This window comes from Thamnophis sirtalis, unplaced genomic scaffold (genome assembly GCF_051295495.1).
Source record: "Thamnophis sirtalis isolate CommonGarterSnake01/CBP01778 unplaced genomic scaffold, rThaSir2_p1.2 scaffold_9, whole genome shotgun sequence".
NCBI classification, from domain to species: Eukaryota; Metazoa; Chordata; class Lepidosauria; order Squamata; family Natricidae; genus Thamnophis; species Thamnophis sirtalis.
In genome coordinates this window covers 82,455,817-82,471,801 of record NW_028261389.1, presented here as the reverse complement: position 1 = coordinate 82,471,801, position 15,985 = coordinate 82,455,817, and the positions used below count along the sequence as shown (strand labels likewise).

The 15,985-nt window shown below is 42.9% G+C and overlaps 1 protein-coding gene across 1 annotated transcript in view; it reads right to left on the bottom strand.

Moving 5' to 3' along the window:
* Window positions 1-15,985, bottom strand: part of SEMA3A (semaphorin 3A) — a 118,614-nt gene that overhangs the window by 51,027 nt on the left and 51,602 nt on the right. The window contains exon 4 of the mRNA XM_087722428.1: window positions 6,093-6,212. Within this exon, the coding sequence (XP_087578554.1) occupies window positions 6,093-6,212 (120 nt within the window). The remainder of the gene's footprint in view (window positions 1-6,092; window positions 6,213-15,985) is intronic.

The following is a 15,985-nucleotide window of genomic DNA, read 5'->3' as shown; positions in this document are numbered from 1 at the left end:
AAGAACAAGATCAAGGCGGATGGGTTTCAGCCCAGCTGTGATGGGTGCACCATTGGGAGATGAGCTGAAGGCCGGGCTGAAGAGCTAATGCCAACCGCATGGCACGTATGCCATCCATCCCCCTCCCTTTCAGTCCGTCTTCTTCACAGAGAAGAATCAAGGCAAGGAGAACTTGACTTGTGTTTTCATTTGCTCATTGAGGGAGAAACCTACTGGCAAGGTCGGTCTGGGACTTCTTGGGGGAACCAGACTTGGCAAGGTTTGCTTCTCAACAGATGTTGAGGTACTTAAAATCTCCCTCTTTATGGCTCTTTGCTTTTCTGAAATATCACTTAGGCCAGAAAGTTCAGCTCTTCTTCTAAATGTCCCAGCAATTATTTCCCAGTCATGATAATTGAGATTACTGGATGTTGATCGGTACATAATCATTTATGAACCATATAAAGCAACATCCACCAGAAAACAGGCTATTATCATTGAAACCCAACAAGGGTCAACAGGAGTCAGTGAAACCTGATGAGATTGTACCTGCCTGTTCTCTTAGGCTAATGGAGTCACAAGAAAGGGCTCACGGGATGCTGTGTGAATAGAGAAGTGAAGGAACTGGGAGACTGTGAATTCTAGTTCCATCTTAGATACAAAGGCAGCTGGGTGACTTGGGGCCAGGCCCTCCCTCTCAGTCCTGGGAAGGCGGCAAGGGCAAATCCCTTCTGAAGATCTTGCTAGGAAAACTGCAGTTGCCAGGAGTCAGAACTGATTTGAAGGCATCCGCAGGTACCCACCCACACAGAGAGTAAGAAATGCTAAGCATCCTTTAATAGCCAGAGTAAATATTTAGCTGTGAATCGTGGTGTGTCCAGCTCCTTCCAAGGGATAAGTAGCTTCCATCCTGCTACATTTTACAAGAAAATGAATATCAGCTGCATTTTAATGTGTGTATGTGTGTGCCTGTGTGTGTGTGTGTGTGTGTGAGAGAGAGAGAGAGAGAGGGGGGGGGAGGGAGGGAGAGAGAGAGAGAGAGAGAGAGAATCACAGAGCGACAGAGACAAAGAGGAAGGAAGGAGCAAGACGGGATTAATGTCTTGGTTACTATGGTGCCTTACAGATGGCAAGGACTGAGAAGGCAAAGAATACGTGAAGGCTTTCTCTCTCTACAACAATCACCAAGAATTGCTTTCATCATCAGTTCTGTGCTCTCTTATGTAGTTATTATCCTATGTGAACTATTTTTTTTGTTATTCTGAGAGGCGGGAAAACAAGGAGTCAAGGAACTCAACACAACGCCCGGTCAAAACAGGACAAGGAATCTTGAGTGCTTCCCTGGGGATGAATTTGCTTCCAATTCTTCATTGATAAGGTACCTGTCATCTATGCCAATTGGACCTGGGCAACCCACCTCTATTCTCCCTCCCCCAAAGTTAAATCTTGTATCAAAGCAAAGCTGGCTGGGGAATCCTGGGAGCTGAAGTCCACACATTGTCAAGTAGCCAACACTGGCCCAGCCACTGCACATCTGGCGATGTCAGCCGATGCCTTTTAATAAAGTTTGCTAGTTAGGAAAGTTGCTCCCCAAATTTTTGCTTTCATGGCAGTGTCTCCTCCTCCTCCTCCCTCCCTCCCTCCCTTCAGGTGTTCCACGCTGTACATAACTTTGTAGTCAAGATCTGCAATTATCTCTCAGCAACAATGGGGAAAGCCCTGTGTGAGATACGCCCCTCCTCCACAAAAGACGACAATATAGAATTCCACTCCATGGATGACCCGGATTCAAAGCGAAGGTTGCTTTTGTATAGGGTGACACTCCATTGCGGTGGAAGCAATGGAAGATACACTTCATTCCACAGTAAAAAACAAAACTATTCCTAGAGCTAAAATGGTTAAACGTTTCTCTATTTTGGGGTGCAATAAGTGAATCCAACATTGTTTCAGAATGGCCGAGGTCTTCTCCTTCCGCCCCCTGCCGAGAGATGTGCTCAGACAGGCTGCTCCCCCCTCTGAGGCAGCCCAGGGGATCCTCCTGCAAGAGGGTTTATCATCACGCTTTGAGAATTGGCCCCCAGTGGCTTCCCCCCTCTTATCAAGTCAGCTAAGATCGTGAGGGCCGTTCCTTATTTCAGGGCCTGAATGAAAGCCCCCCCCCCCCCCCGGGGTGTTCTCTGACAACAATGAAAGATAGCCAAGAGTCTCCTTTGTGCTGTGACCGGGGCTCACCTGAAGGAAGAGCTGAATGCGGTCGAAGAGGAAAGACAAGAGGGAGAGATTCAGTTGCACCACTGAGGCTGCCATGTTGGCTTTCTCTGTCAGCCACCCCGCCCTCAGGACGGCCCTGAGGGGATTCAAATATTTCATCTGTTTTCATTCAAAATAACCGTTTTAATCTATGTAACGAGTTTGGACCGGTGGGATCGACCGGATACACATCTGCCAATGCAGACACAACATCTTCCATGTCAACAGCTGGAGGCTCGTTGAAAAAAGTTGGTCAAATTGTAAAATGTTTTACTGAGAATTTCCATCTCAAATTAAAGGAAATTGAAAAAAAAAACAAAACCATCCCAAACTCCATGGGGTAAAAAGACTTGATTTATCTTGCATGCACTCACTCTTCTTGTTTTTTTTTTTTACTATTATTGCTTTTTCATATTCCAACTTCAGTGCTCTGTGAGTGGCAGAGTTAACACTGGCATCGTTTATTTGCTAAAATTGGAAGGCAAGAGAGGAAGACATGCCACCTCAGCTCTCCTTCAGCAATCTATAATTCTGAAGGATGTGAAAGACCTTTCAAAGCTGATGAATGTCATGGGGTTCATTTAATGACATATAATTTATCTTGTCAGGCACAATGATACTTTCCCTGCTTCATTGCTAGAAATAGTTTCAGTACGTACAAGGGCTTCAAAAGCATCCTTATGTCTAATTTGAACAGCTTGTGCTACGTACAGATATACCAGTTAACACAACTGCACGGAACGAATGCAAGGATGGAGACGGCTGTGTTTTGATTTTTACCCTTAATATAGAGGTGCTAATCTTCAAAACGTTGAATATTTGAAGGGACGAATTGAACTTCTAATATATTCAGAAAGATCCAGACCTGATCCAGAGATCTATGGGAATGAATGAAATGCATTAACTCACGGGAACCGTTAAAAGATGTATTTCTGAGGAAAAAAGGGCCAGTGAGGATTAGGAGAAACTCTCACCATTTTTGTGCTGTACTAAAAATAATTTGCAAACTTTTTAACCAATTATTTAATCCAGTCTTAAGAGAAAGAACCATTCGAAACTAAACATTATGGATAAATTAAAGATATAGGACTAAATCTTCATAGATAATGTAATGCTGATGTACAATATTGAAAAAAATCCTCCTGAATGGGAAAAAAACCTTTTCTCTTCTCTAATATTTATTTCTATAAATTGTTGATTAATTATCAGCATTCATATATCCACATCCATGAGTGAACCGGTAGAAAAAATAATAGAAAACTACGACTGGACAGGTGGGCTATATAAATTTGATAAAGGAGAAGGAAGGAAGGAAGGAAGGAAGGAAGGAAGGAAGGAAGGAAGGCAGGAGAAGGGGAAGAAAAGGAAGCCATTCCTTTGAGGTCTTTTTTCTCTAAATTCTCTCACATAACACAACATCCTTTTGGAGGCAATTGGCATGTGAAGGAATGAGTGGCCATTGAGTGGCTGAGGGTGTGCTTAACTGCAGCGCCATATACGTCCCTACAGTAAATATAATGGTAGTTGCATACATTGTGCATCTTGTATGTTCATAAAGTAAAGATCTCAGTCTGTCACTTATCCATCAACAGACGCCAGACCTGTGACTGATGTGTATGTTAAGGAACTAAGTCAATTAATGTGGCTCCCAGATCCCAAATGAAGTACACGGAGTAAAATTCTGTTTATGCAGCCATCAGCCGCGTTCCCGGGGGTGGGTGGGTGAATTTGTCTCCGTGAGGGACAATTGATAATTAACAAATAAGTGTTGAAGGAAAGCATTCAAGCATGAAAGAAGAACGTTTGCTGAATTCCTGTACAATAAAGGCCAACACCTAGAAATAAAGAGTCCTGGGGGGGGGGGGGGAAGGGGTTTTAAAAAATAATGTTGTTTTTTTCAAAAATTATATATAGATGGAGAAAAATAATCTTCACAGCTTTTAATATGTTAATTTCTCTGCCAGACAGTAATCTGATGTTTAAGTGATTAGGCACAGCCTCAATCACATGAATAATGATATTCTCTTTTTTTTAACATTAATTTGCAATCTTGAATGTCAAATCCGGAAGATGGCTGCTAATATCTTAGCAAGTAACTGCTCCAAGGCGATCAGCTGAAAAACAGCCCCATAAATTAAACGGCAGGCCTTCCAATGAAAGATTAAACTATGACGGAGTTTGAATTGTTCTTGAAGCCATCGCTGCAAAGGTTACACGGGAGAAAGGCGAAACGCTCCTTTTTTTGGTCATAACTGTCTTCATGAGCCATGATTAATCCTTACAGAATCCGCTCATGACTTAGTGGCAAGAATTCTTTGCAAACTTTCCATCTTGTCCTCTTGTTTAACTCCCCTGACAAGAAGGGCAGTTAAATAAACTAGAGCTTGTTTGTGGCTTGTTAACAGAATAAGAAGCTGCAGTTCTTATTTTGAATTCCAAATTAAATGAGCAGATCCAGATGTTTCTCTTGAGGGAACCAAGAATACCTGAGCAGCATGAAGCAGCCGAGTCACGATAAGCCAGTATCCCCAAGACCATTGGACGGTTAGACACCACTTTGTTTATCTTATATAAAAACAGAATAATCAAACTGGACGTGCCACAGAGCCAAGTTCTTACTCTGTGGAGAAATCCAACTCAAACTTTATCGACTGGCATCAAGGATGTACAGATTTTACCTGGGCACACAAAGATCTCACCACCTGCCTTGGTCATTACAACCAGAGGCTCCTCTATGGCCTGTGGTTCTGTTTCTGGCCTTCCAGGTGACAGAGACTTCCCTCTGGGACCCACTTCAAGGTCTTGGAAAAAGTCATCAGATCTCATCTACGTTGTCTACGTGTCTAAATGTACCCGGTGTGCTCAGCCGTACCTCATTAGAAAGGAAATAGGCTAGTTCCCAGCCCCTGCCCATCCTCTATCTTTTGCATCCTCTACTTCGGGATTCTCTGAATTTCCTTAAGATCTGGAGTCCAGAGCCAAACCCAGGTGTGGAGATGGAGTCTGCCGATTGAAAAATAGATTAGAGCTATAGTACTAACAACTGCAGTGGCCTAAAGGTGGAGCTCTTGCCTCAGAATCAGGAGGTTGTGAGTTCGATCCTAGGTAGAGGCAGGCGTAGGGTCTCCTGCTTGGGGGTTGGACTAGATGACCTGCACGTTCCCTTCCAACTGTGTTAATCTGTTACCCAGTAGGCGATAACCCCGACTGTCCTTGACTTAGCTCAACAAACAAAAACAAATCCTGGTTAGTCCTTCAGAAGAGGTAAAATCCCAGCAACTCAATTAGACTGGGAAGTTCAAAAGCAAAAGAAGGGAATAAGCCATTATTTATAATGTCACCAAGAAAATTACATGCACACAAAATCCCCAAGAACTGAATTCGACTAACAAGCTGGAAAGACTGGAAATATTTGATGGTGCAGCAGACTGAAATAGCTGCGGGTGAATCGGAAATGGGAAAACGGAGAAATGGCAAACCAGTTGGGGGTGAAACTTTTTAATGAGTTCTACATACAGACACTAAACTTGATATAAGAAATTTATCTCCTGGGTGCAGTTCAGCCATGGACAAACTTTCATTGCCAAGGTTATAAATAATCTTAAATTGCTTGCATGGGGCTTAAAAGCCTTGAACTTTGGTTAAAACACAAATTATATTGATGAAATAGGCATTATGAGCTTCCATGCTTGAAGGTTCAAAGATGAGTGTTTCCAGTCCTGATTCAGCATTTCCACCATGATTGCACTCTGGTAGAGTCAATAACAATGAAACAGATTGTACCTTTGCCGGTCATTAATCAAAATCAGGTCTAAAACAAATGACTTGGGGAAAAAAAGACTGAATTTAGGTGTCCCTCTTACCTCAGGATGTCCTCCAACTTCAATGTAGGTGCACATAGGATGGAAAGCTCCAGTTCCACAGACGTACAAATGGGTCTGGTTGTAAGCTTTCAGCACCTTGATGAAGTTAGCGCACTCTTTCTGCAGAGGCAAAACAACAAGAAGGGCAACACAAAACTTTAATTGCTTTCTCTTCTCTTTCAGTTACATTAGTCACCCAGAGCAATTTTGAATCGGGTGGCCTTCTATATCAAAAAGGTGGTTCATATTCATTTCTAATATTGTAATTTAATATTTTACTACTTAATACATTTGGAGGCCCTGTCATATCCCCTTTCCACAAAACTCAAGTTGAATTTAAAAAAAACTATTCCCTGAAATAAAACAATATAAAAAGGAACATTTGCATCTATGGTAACATAAGATATTTTGAAAGGGAATTTCTTATTGACTAATGAACAGGGGATTCTTAGACCCCATCACGTCCTTGGCACTTTTAGACTCTTAAGAAAAATTGACAGCCCAATACCCAGCATGACGTTCCTCAAGCACACAAACACAGAAGACTCGAAGGCTTCTAGAAGACCCACAGTTTGAGCCAACTCTTCCTCAATCAATTGGGTAAGGTTCCAGTCTCTTACTGGAGAAATGTCCGGTCAGAGGGGATTTCCATAGGAGAATGAGAGCTCATAGAACAAGCATTTCATACAGAGCTCTCTCTACATCCGTTGACAGGTAAGGTAAATTGAGGGTTTCGATACATTCATACATTCATATATTTCCCAAAGAAAGTAAAATGAAAACCCGCACATCTGCAAATCAGGTTGAGAGGCTTCCTTTTGGCATCTTCGCTCCAAACCCCAAAACTACATAAAGGCAGAAATAGATTGTTCTCAAGTAAAGAAATTGCAGCAAAGGCCTCCTTCCTCAGATATCGGACCTTTGTGGGCTTCCTCTGAAGTGACACCGATGGCAACCAGAAAAAGGAGGTTCAAGGCATGGAACGACATCGGTTTTGCCTCTTCTGCCAGATATTTTAATGACCTTCCCAGTTCTGTACTCTCTCTGATTTTATTGAGGCGGGAATAACAGAGTTTGCATTCCCTGTATGGTATTCTGCTTACATGTCATTGATTTATTATTTTTCATCTCTTTCTGGAGGCCTTTAGAAAAAATAAGTTACCCACACTGTGATCTGTGTAGGGGAGCATGTTATTAAATCAATTAAAGATACAATTAAGAACAGTAACGAAAGACGTAGACTTCTTTAAAAAATAAGCCATCACCAAGGTCCTACCTGACCTGATCTGGTAAAACCAAGTTTTGGAAGTTGGGAAAACCAGACATCCCAGAAAACAAGGCACTGGCAAAGTGCCTTTCTTATTAGTGCATTGCCCGGATCTGCCTTCAAGACACCAGCTGTACAGCTCGACCCAAAAGAGACAACACAGATATTTACAAGGTTTGTTTTTCAAAGGGTCCTCAGTGGTGTCTGGTTTGGTACCTGCATTCTTCCCCCATTCCTGGAGGCTGAAATCTACAGTAATTCCACCTGCTTCTAGTCTGCCTTTCCAATTCTTAGGTGGTGATTCACAGGCTCCTTCCATTTCCATAGCTACCACCAGGTCAAGCACACTACAAACAGCGTTAGGCGGCATGTGAATGCCCCTCCCCCTGGCTAGATATGTCCATCAACGCTCTTCTATTACTGTCAACAGTTTGGGCTGGGTTAATGCCAACACCACCGCATTTGACAGCAAAATATGCATCTCCACCCAAAATACATCTCCCCTTTACAATGCACCCTGTTTTAGCTATGGATTATAGGAATGAAAGGGCCCTGAGAGGGGCTGGTAAGAGGATCAAACTTTCCACTATTAAATGTATTTATTTACTACTGAAAGCTTCCGTTCAACCTCTCATGGATGAAATAGCTTTCCTGTGATTCCCAGCTGATGGGGAATTTTCCCTTAAACTTTCAGCTCTACTGGAGCCAGATAACAGCCAAAGATAATAGCTGTGGCTCCTTTAGACAATGCTTTTATGGAGCTGAAGGACGGCATTCAGAGGGTAACTGAAGAAAAAAAGTTATGGCCACTGTTTCCCCTCCCCCCCCCCGTGATAATCTGTTCAAAGGGGCATTTCCCCCACTTCCTAGCCAATACAGTACAGATCAATTCACCCCAATGCGATTGACCAGGAGATCCTTTGCATGGCCTGGGGAAACCAAACTCAACGTGGGCGGGAGTTCAGTTTCGGTTAAGGCAGACTTTTACAGAGCCTGTATACGTTGTCGCTTATGAGCATCTCCAATAATACCCGAGTACAAATATTCCTATAAATGACAATGCACAAATGTCTCACCAACATTTCACTTTCGACCAACCAGGTGATTTTGTGTTTATTAAGGTTTTTTTTTAATTTATAAGGATGGAAATGGCTTTAACTGACTTGAGGTACAAGAACAGTCCCAGCCTTGTACAATGTGGTTGCTTTCTAGTTGGGTAGACCAGCTCCCAGGATTCCCTTGCTAGAGTGGCCAGTTCTGGGATTCTGGATGTGAAATCCGTTCTACGTATCTAGAGGGCAATCTGGTTGGAAAATGCAAATTTGCATTGCAAATATCCAGCTTCTGCATATCTGATTGAACATAATGTTTATAAAGAATCCAACTTTCCTTAAGGTGCAGGAGGGAGAGATAGACATTGAGTTATTGTCATGTCTCCATGTTTGAGGTTTTATACGATCATGACTTCTGCCCCAGTTGGGAAGGGGAATACATTCACTATCTTTAGAGAGTCTCTGTCTGTTATATTTTCTGCCAGGGTTAGTACTTATCTGGTTTCATCCTTCTTAGGAATCATCAGATGCACGTAGCCCGATCCTATTCTGTGGCATTCAAACTTTCCACCAGGAATTGAATTTGTGAATGATTGCACGGTAGTTACATAGCACTAGTTTTAAGATTTATCTTAAAAGAATAAGACAAAGATCCTAAGTATTGCAATATAAATTGTTGTGGAGTAAATTGATGAAAGATCTTTCTCCACTTCCTGTTCTGTGAAAAGGATTCACCTATAGAAATTATAAAATTTAGTAATCAATTGGCAAGCTCCCAATTCAGTTTCATTCAATGAAAGAAGTTGATTCAGTAGTTCAGTTAGAGGATTTGATTGAAAGGAAGTGTCAGTTAAGTCAACTTTAACTTGAGTTGCCAAATCATGTTTTTTTTAATAGCCACTCTATCCATCTAGTGATCCAACAGTCATATTCACCGGGAAGCAGAGATCAAACTACACGGCTATAATAACCCTTTAAATGCAGGTGGGTATTAAACCTAATTAAATTTGCGTATGTTACGTGATTGCCAAGTGGTATAAGAAAGCCACCTAGTAGGCAGAGATTTCATTAAGATATTTCCAAGGCTCTGCCAATTTATTAGCATTCGTCTTTTCCCTCCATCAAACACTGCCACGCTAATATCTGAGGCATGTCTTAGCTGTGAAATTTGGCATTCAAAATTATTCTCAATACTCAGGACAAGGCATGTCGGCTTTGGTGCAAAGTACCCACTCATGTTCTTGGCCGTCAGCCTGGAACGGTTCAGCCTGTCTCAAACTGGGTTTTCCCAACTGCTGCTGCCTTTCCCTCAAGGAGAGAGGATATTTGTCCTTAATGGGAAAACCAGGGACGGAGAGGGTGAAGTATGCGAAATGCTGGCCCAAAGGGCAATGAGTATGCACAGAGATGCAGACCTCCAATGGGCAACCCAAGCACAGAATTTGGAAATGCAGGGACACCTGACACCACGCTGGTTTTGAGCGAGGGCCCTTCAAACTATCACAGTCGTGCAACTGAGGGATGCTGCAGCCACTCATAAATGCCAGCTGCCTTCCAAGCACCTGAAATGTAACCTCATAACCGCATGAGGTGTCTGCGGCAATTGCGACTTCAAGGATAGGTTTACGTGATTTGTAACTTCAAATGATTGTTAAATAATTGGTTATAAAGGGATGACTCAATTCAAGAGTGTTGTTATCTTTGAGGATAAATTAATACACCACTAGAAAGATGGACAGATAGATGGATGGATAGATGATAGATAGATATAGATGGTAGCTAGATGGATGGATGGATGGATGGATGGATGGATAGATAGATAGATAGATAGATAGATAGATAGATAGATAGATAGATAGATATGATAGATGGATAGATGGATGGATGGATGGATGGATGGATGGGTGAATTTGCCTCCTTCCAGCTGAAATTAAAGGATGCTGGACAGTTGAAATGTCATCAAATGATGCTAAAATGTCAACAGTAATCAATATTTCATAAGAAATTAAAATAAACAAGAACACAACTACCCAAGAACACAGTACCTTAAAACTGCCCAAGAATCAGCCTCGTAAAATCATAGGCCAAATCCCAAATAATAGATTCAGTAAGTATATGGCAACTTTCACAGCGTACATTTGTTATTGTTAGTTGCGAAGTCATATCGGACCCATTGCGACCCCATGGACAATGTTCCTCCAGGCCTTCCTGTCCTTCTACCATCCTCTGGAGTCCATTTAAGCTCACGCTGACTGCTTCGGTGACTCCATCCAGCCACCTCCTTCTCTGCTGTCTCCTTCTTCTTCTTTCGCCTTCCATCTTTCCCAGCATCAGGCTCTTAAAAGTGTACATTTAGAGCTGACTAAATATATTGGAGGAATTTTTCCCAAAGAAGCAGAAAAAAAGTGCCTGAGACGAGGAGAAAGGATTCATTTATGGGCAAGGAGGACGGGGAGAGTCTCCAGAAAGGTGAAGAGCTGAGATGGGCAGGATTCTCATACATTCTCAAGCGCTCTGGGGAAGCACATTGCACCCACTGGAGGCTGTGGAAGAGGAAGTCACAGAGCTCAGAACTTCCTCCTTGCCTCACAGAAGCTCCTGGGAATTTTGGGAGTGAAGCTGATGTGGGGGGAGGGACACTTGAGGAGGTATTTTTGGAGTCTGACACCTCTCATTTTAAGTGCTGAGCTCCCTCCCCCCCTCTCTCCCCTGAGCAAAGTCACTCCTGACTTTATCTTCCTGACTTCTTGACAGAAAAGAGCTTATGAGAACATTTTTCTTCCTCAGCATCATACAAGACCCTGTCCGTTTTAAATTCTCTCAGATAAAGGGAGGAACAGAAAAATATATACAGGAGGTAATCCATAAAGGCTTACATAACAGAGATAACAATTTATAACCCTGATGTCCAACATTTCAATGAACAGATGAATCAAAGGAGCTTAACTGAGCCTCATGTCACAAAGTTAGAAATTGTCTGTAACCTCAACTGTGACGCACATTCTCTAGAGAGAGATTCCTATTGAAACCAAAGAAATTAAACTATAAGAAGGCACATAAATGCAGTTCCTGAAAGGAATAATAACTGATATTTTGGCTTATTATATTGAATCCAGATAATTAGGTTCATTTAATAAGCCACGATTGCCCAAATCTTAGATGAACGCAAGGAGCAACTTGACCTAAAGTTTGGCCCTTGAAAAGAAACTTGGCCTTGTGTATGAGTGTTGACATGGGGCATCAGACGAGCTTTTGCTAGGCGAATAGCACAATGTTTGGGTCAACGTCCACCAGACACGGGTCTCCGTTAAGTGACCTAGCTAATGGGTCTGTACACAAGGTCACCTAATCCACTTCCATATCACTGGTACTTTTCTACCCTCTAATCTCTAAACAGCCATTTGAAGCCAAGCCACAATTCTCTTCCCTTCCACTAAAAGCCTCGTTAAAAGGGGCCCCTGCGGAATAATCTCTCACACCGAAACAGCGATTAGCAGGAAGGGCGAGGAAGAGCCCCAATCTGTCAACAAGCAACCTGCCTTTAAAAGTCATCTAAGCCGAAAACAACAATAGTTCCCTGCATTCAAACATGCCTGTAGCTGACTCAGAAATAGATGTCAGTAAAGGAATACAACTAATTTTGTGAGACGGGACAAGACAGGTCCTGATTTCTGGTGAAAAGGTGTCAGGTAGAGAGGGGCACTTAGACAAATTCCACCTCCACGCCAAAGATTAAAAAGAAAAGAAAAACCCATTCTCCCCCTCTCTTCCACTTCCCCAAACGAAGAAGACATATATGTTGCAGCCCCCTTTGGGTGTGGTCTCATGAAAGTTGATACCACCAAGGCCAACAGCGGCCAGAGAGAACAGAATGACTCAAGGACGCAAGATCAGAAGATGTGGAGAGACCACCTGGCCCAGAGAATCACCAAAAGTTGGATAGTCATCATCATCATCATCATCATCATGAAAATCATCTTGATATTACGTAGACATGGCATCATTAAGTACAATTCCGCAGCCTACTCTACAGAACACGATGGGTTTGCTTTAACTTCTCCCTTGTCTCCTCGCATGTTCGTCTTGGATCATGCCTGACGCTGCGTTCATGCCGGATTCTCCTGGCAAAGTACATAAGGTAGTTTTTGCCAGCCTGGCCAGGTTTATAAACCCCTCAGATTTTGCATCAATGAGCCAGTACTTTTAACCCCAAGGTGGTTTCTACAAATCTGGGAAAGGTTTCCAAATGCAGCCATTTGCAATCAATGCACTTCAAAGTTCTCAGCCCTCCAGAAGGGAGGGGGGAACACAAAGTGTTGAAAGAGAGCAACAGATTGTGGGTCTCTGTGAAGCAGTTGCTTAGCAATCTCTATATGTTTTCACAAATACCCCACAGAAGCGCCACAATGAGCTCGCATAGACTTCCCTACACAACCGCAGAATGTTTAAGGCAACTCTGGTTTTGCCTTTCCTTATTTTCCCACAGGAAAATTTAGAATGAAACACCTTAATAGAAGGAAGTTTAAAGTTTCTCCCTTCAATTAAAATCTGGCATGGAGTCACATTTGTTTAAAGAAGAGTTGCCAAGTTGCTTTTTCAAGCGGTCCTCAGAGGTTCCAAAGCTGTGGAAATCAGTTAATCCAGAAGAGACAAAGTGAGGCCGGAAGCAGAGGTGGGTTTGGTTGCAACAGAGATGAGCTGACTTGGCCTCAAGATGGAAAGAGCATCAACTAACCCTTTACTCGCATAGATGTAAACATGTTCTTTTCTTCACAGTACAACAACCAAGGCTTTTAAAAGTTAAAAGTTACTTTCTGAGACACCACCTGACTTCAGAAGAGTGGAGTAACCTTTGCAAAATCAATGGGATTTACTTTTGAGTAGACACGTACCTCTGGCTCTAATAGTACAAAATTATAGCTCTCACTTTGGAGACCTGCATCATGTTCACATCAGGAGACGTTGGCCTTGAGGCCCTGCCCTGCGTGTGAATCACGCCGAATGAGATAAATAAAAGCATCAGCGTCTTATCTCGCTGGAAGCCTCCTTCTGCCGAAGTGCACACATGAACTTAAGGCCAACAAGGGCATTCAACGTGCTGGAGACCATGTCGTCTCTGAAGCATCCATGAAGCTGGATCCTGTAGCCCAGGATTCTTGTTGCACAAGCCAGTCACCAAAAAGGGTATATGGGGCACTTTCCCTTCGGTCTACATGACTGTCAAACAAAGGATGATCTCACCCCACCTTGGCCGGTGCTCCATCTGTGCTTAGATCTTCTCACACAAAGGCAGGCGGGATCCAAGAGGAACGGGGGTCTCACGAAGGAGAATTATCCCCACCAACATGTCTTGTGGTAGAGGTTGACATGGGATTAGGGGTTGCCATGACATCGCAAAGGTAATCACTTTGATATCCTGAACTGAAAGATGTTTGAAGGTCCACTGGAGTTTTGGCACATGGATAATTTTTACTTTATACTTAAACAGAGTCGAAAACTTGAACTGAGTCTTAGATAATCTGCACAACCCATGTATAGTTATGGTGCCTGTCATCCTATATGGTAGAAGTAGTCCTTACTCTCTTACGCGTCTCTCTTGTATCTATTTCAACTTCTTTGCAGGCTGTGTCAGCCTCCTATTATGTAAACATCCTTCTGTAACAGTTCATTTTCTTGAGCAAGCAAAGTTAAACCCCCCAGGCACAGTTTGAACACTTTAACCTGTTATAATTGTTCTGGACAGAAACCCTGAGTGGGTCACTACAGCTGCACTGATCCTTCCCAGGATGAAGCACGGACTGTTGGGCGTCTTTTATATTTCTCTGTTTTTCTCTTCCAACACGGAAAGAAGCTGCAATCCTGATATTGAATTTCGCGATGAATCTTATTATTTAAGGTGGGACAGAAGACTGTAGCTTCTCATGCTGGCATCGAGATATGACATTCTGAGCTTGGCACATTTTAGGGATTAAGAAGGCTGGCACTAAACCAGGGCTGACTTAATGGAAGGAACAATTATAGTCATTTCCCTGGCATCCCGTTCAGACAAGAGCCTCCACCGACAGCCTTAGAAACGAACCAGTCCACGGGTATTGGTGAAGCAGGAATGGATTTTATCATTTTTTTTTAAAAAAAAGGCCTTCAAGACTTTAATAACTTTAATACAAAGACACACACACACACACACACACACACACACACACAAATAAAAGTTGGCTGAAGGTTGATTTCCTAAATCCATCTGAGCATCCATCATCTGAAGAGCCCTAATCGATACTGCAAACAGTTGTTATAAAGCGATATTTATAAATGTTCCATGAAGGAATCCAGTCATCTCAGATCCAAATGTCTGTTCTACGTATCTGGGGGGACATTAGTGAACCATGAGGATTTTGGCAACCAAGGGCAGACGTAGATCCAAAGAGATGAAAGATTCTTAATTTACAGTGGATTAAAGGGCGGGGGCCGCCGCTGAGTTATTTGGTCTCGTTTTATTTTGGAAGCAGAGTCTGCAAAGATGGGAAACAAAGACTGAGAGACGGCAAAGGTAAACATCTTGGCTTTCCCCACAAACCGCTTCCCCCTTCCCTCCCAGGGAAAAGCATTAAGATCACCTGGCTTCTAATTCCCAGTGAAAGAAAGACGCTGCTCCCCTTGTTTCCCTTGCAAGAAAGCACAAGAAAGCCCAGGGGCCCAGGGGGGCTGGGATTGGCGCAGGTTGGTGTTAGGTGTGTGTTTGGTGTGTGTGTGTGAGTGTGATGAATTATGAATGATGACCAACTCTGAGGACTATTAAATTGGAGGGCAGAATATAAATATGCATAAAACAGCTTTTGTATGCATGATGTACAAGGTGATCAGTGCCAAAGCACCCCAAATTCTTCATCCCTGAATGGCCAATTACAAGGGTGTTTACATGGGTGCCCACCTGCACCCTCACACAGACCCACCAAGCATAGGAAGAAAAGCCACCGTAGATGCAACAGAGCTTGGCCACTTCTCTATAAATAAGACAGGATCTCATGAGTTGAAACCTATGCATTTTGAACATTATGCATACATGGTTTTTCCAATATTAATTCAGGTATAGATATTCTGTTGCAGTCAACTCACAAGGCTGAAAGTATGGAGAAAATAGGAGGTATTAGGTATGTTTGCTGGCTATTTTGCCAAGAGTAGCGTGGGCTTAGAGAGAGGGACCGGCCAAAGATCACTCATGGGTCGATAGGGGACCAGAACCCAGATCTCTCCAGTGCCCGTCCAACATCAAATCCCGTGGAAGGATTTGGGGGCCCTTTTTCTGCGTGGCCAGAAGAGGGCTGGGTTCTGGCAGGCGCTGCTGCTGGTCTGAACCTGTAGGAACCCACCACTGGGCCAGAAACATTTCTTTCTCTTGGACTGATCTGATTCAAGCACCTAGATCAGGTGGGATCAGTTTTTATGAATCAGATCAGAAATGTGGCTCAAATAGAATCAAATCAATGACTCAAATGTTCTTAACACGTCCCCAGCACAACCCAACTCAGCACACCGGATAACGTTTCCCACAGAGGTGAATGGTTGGATTACAGACA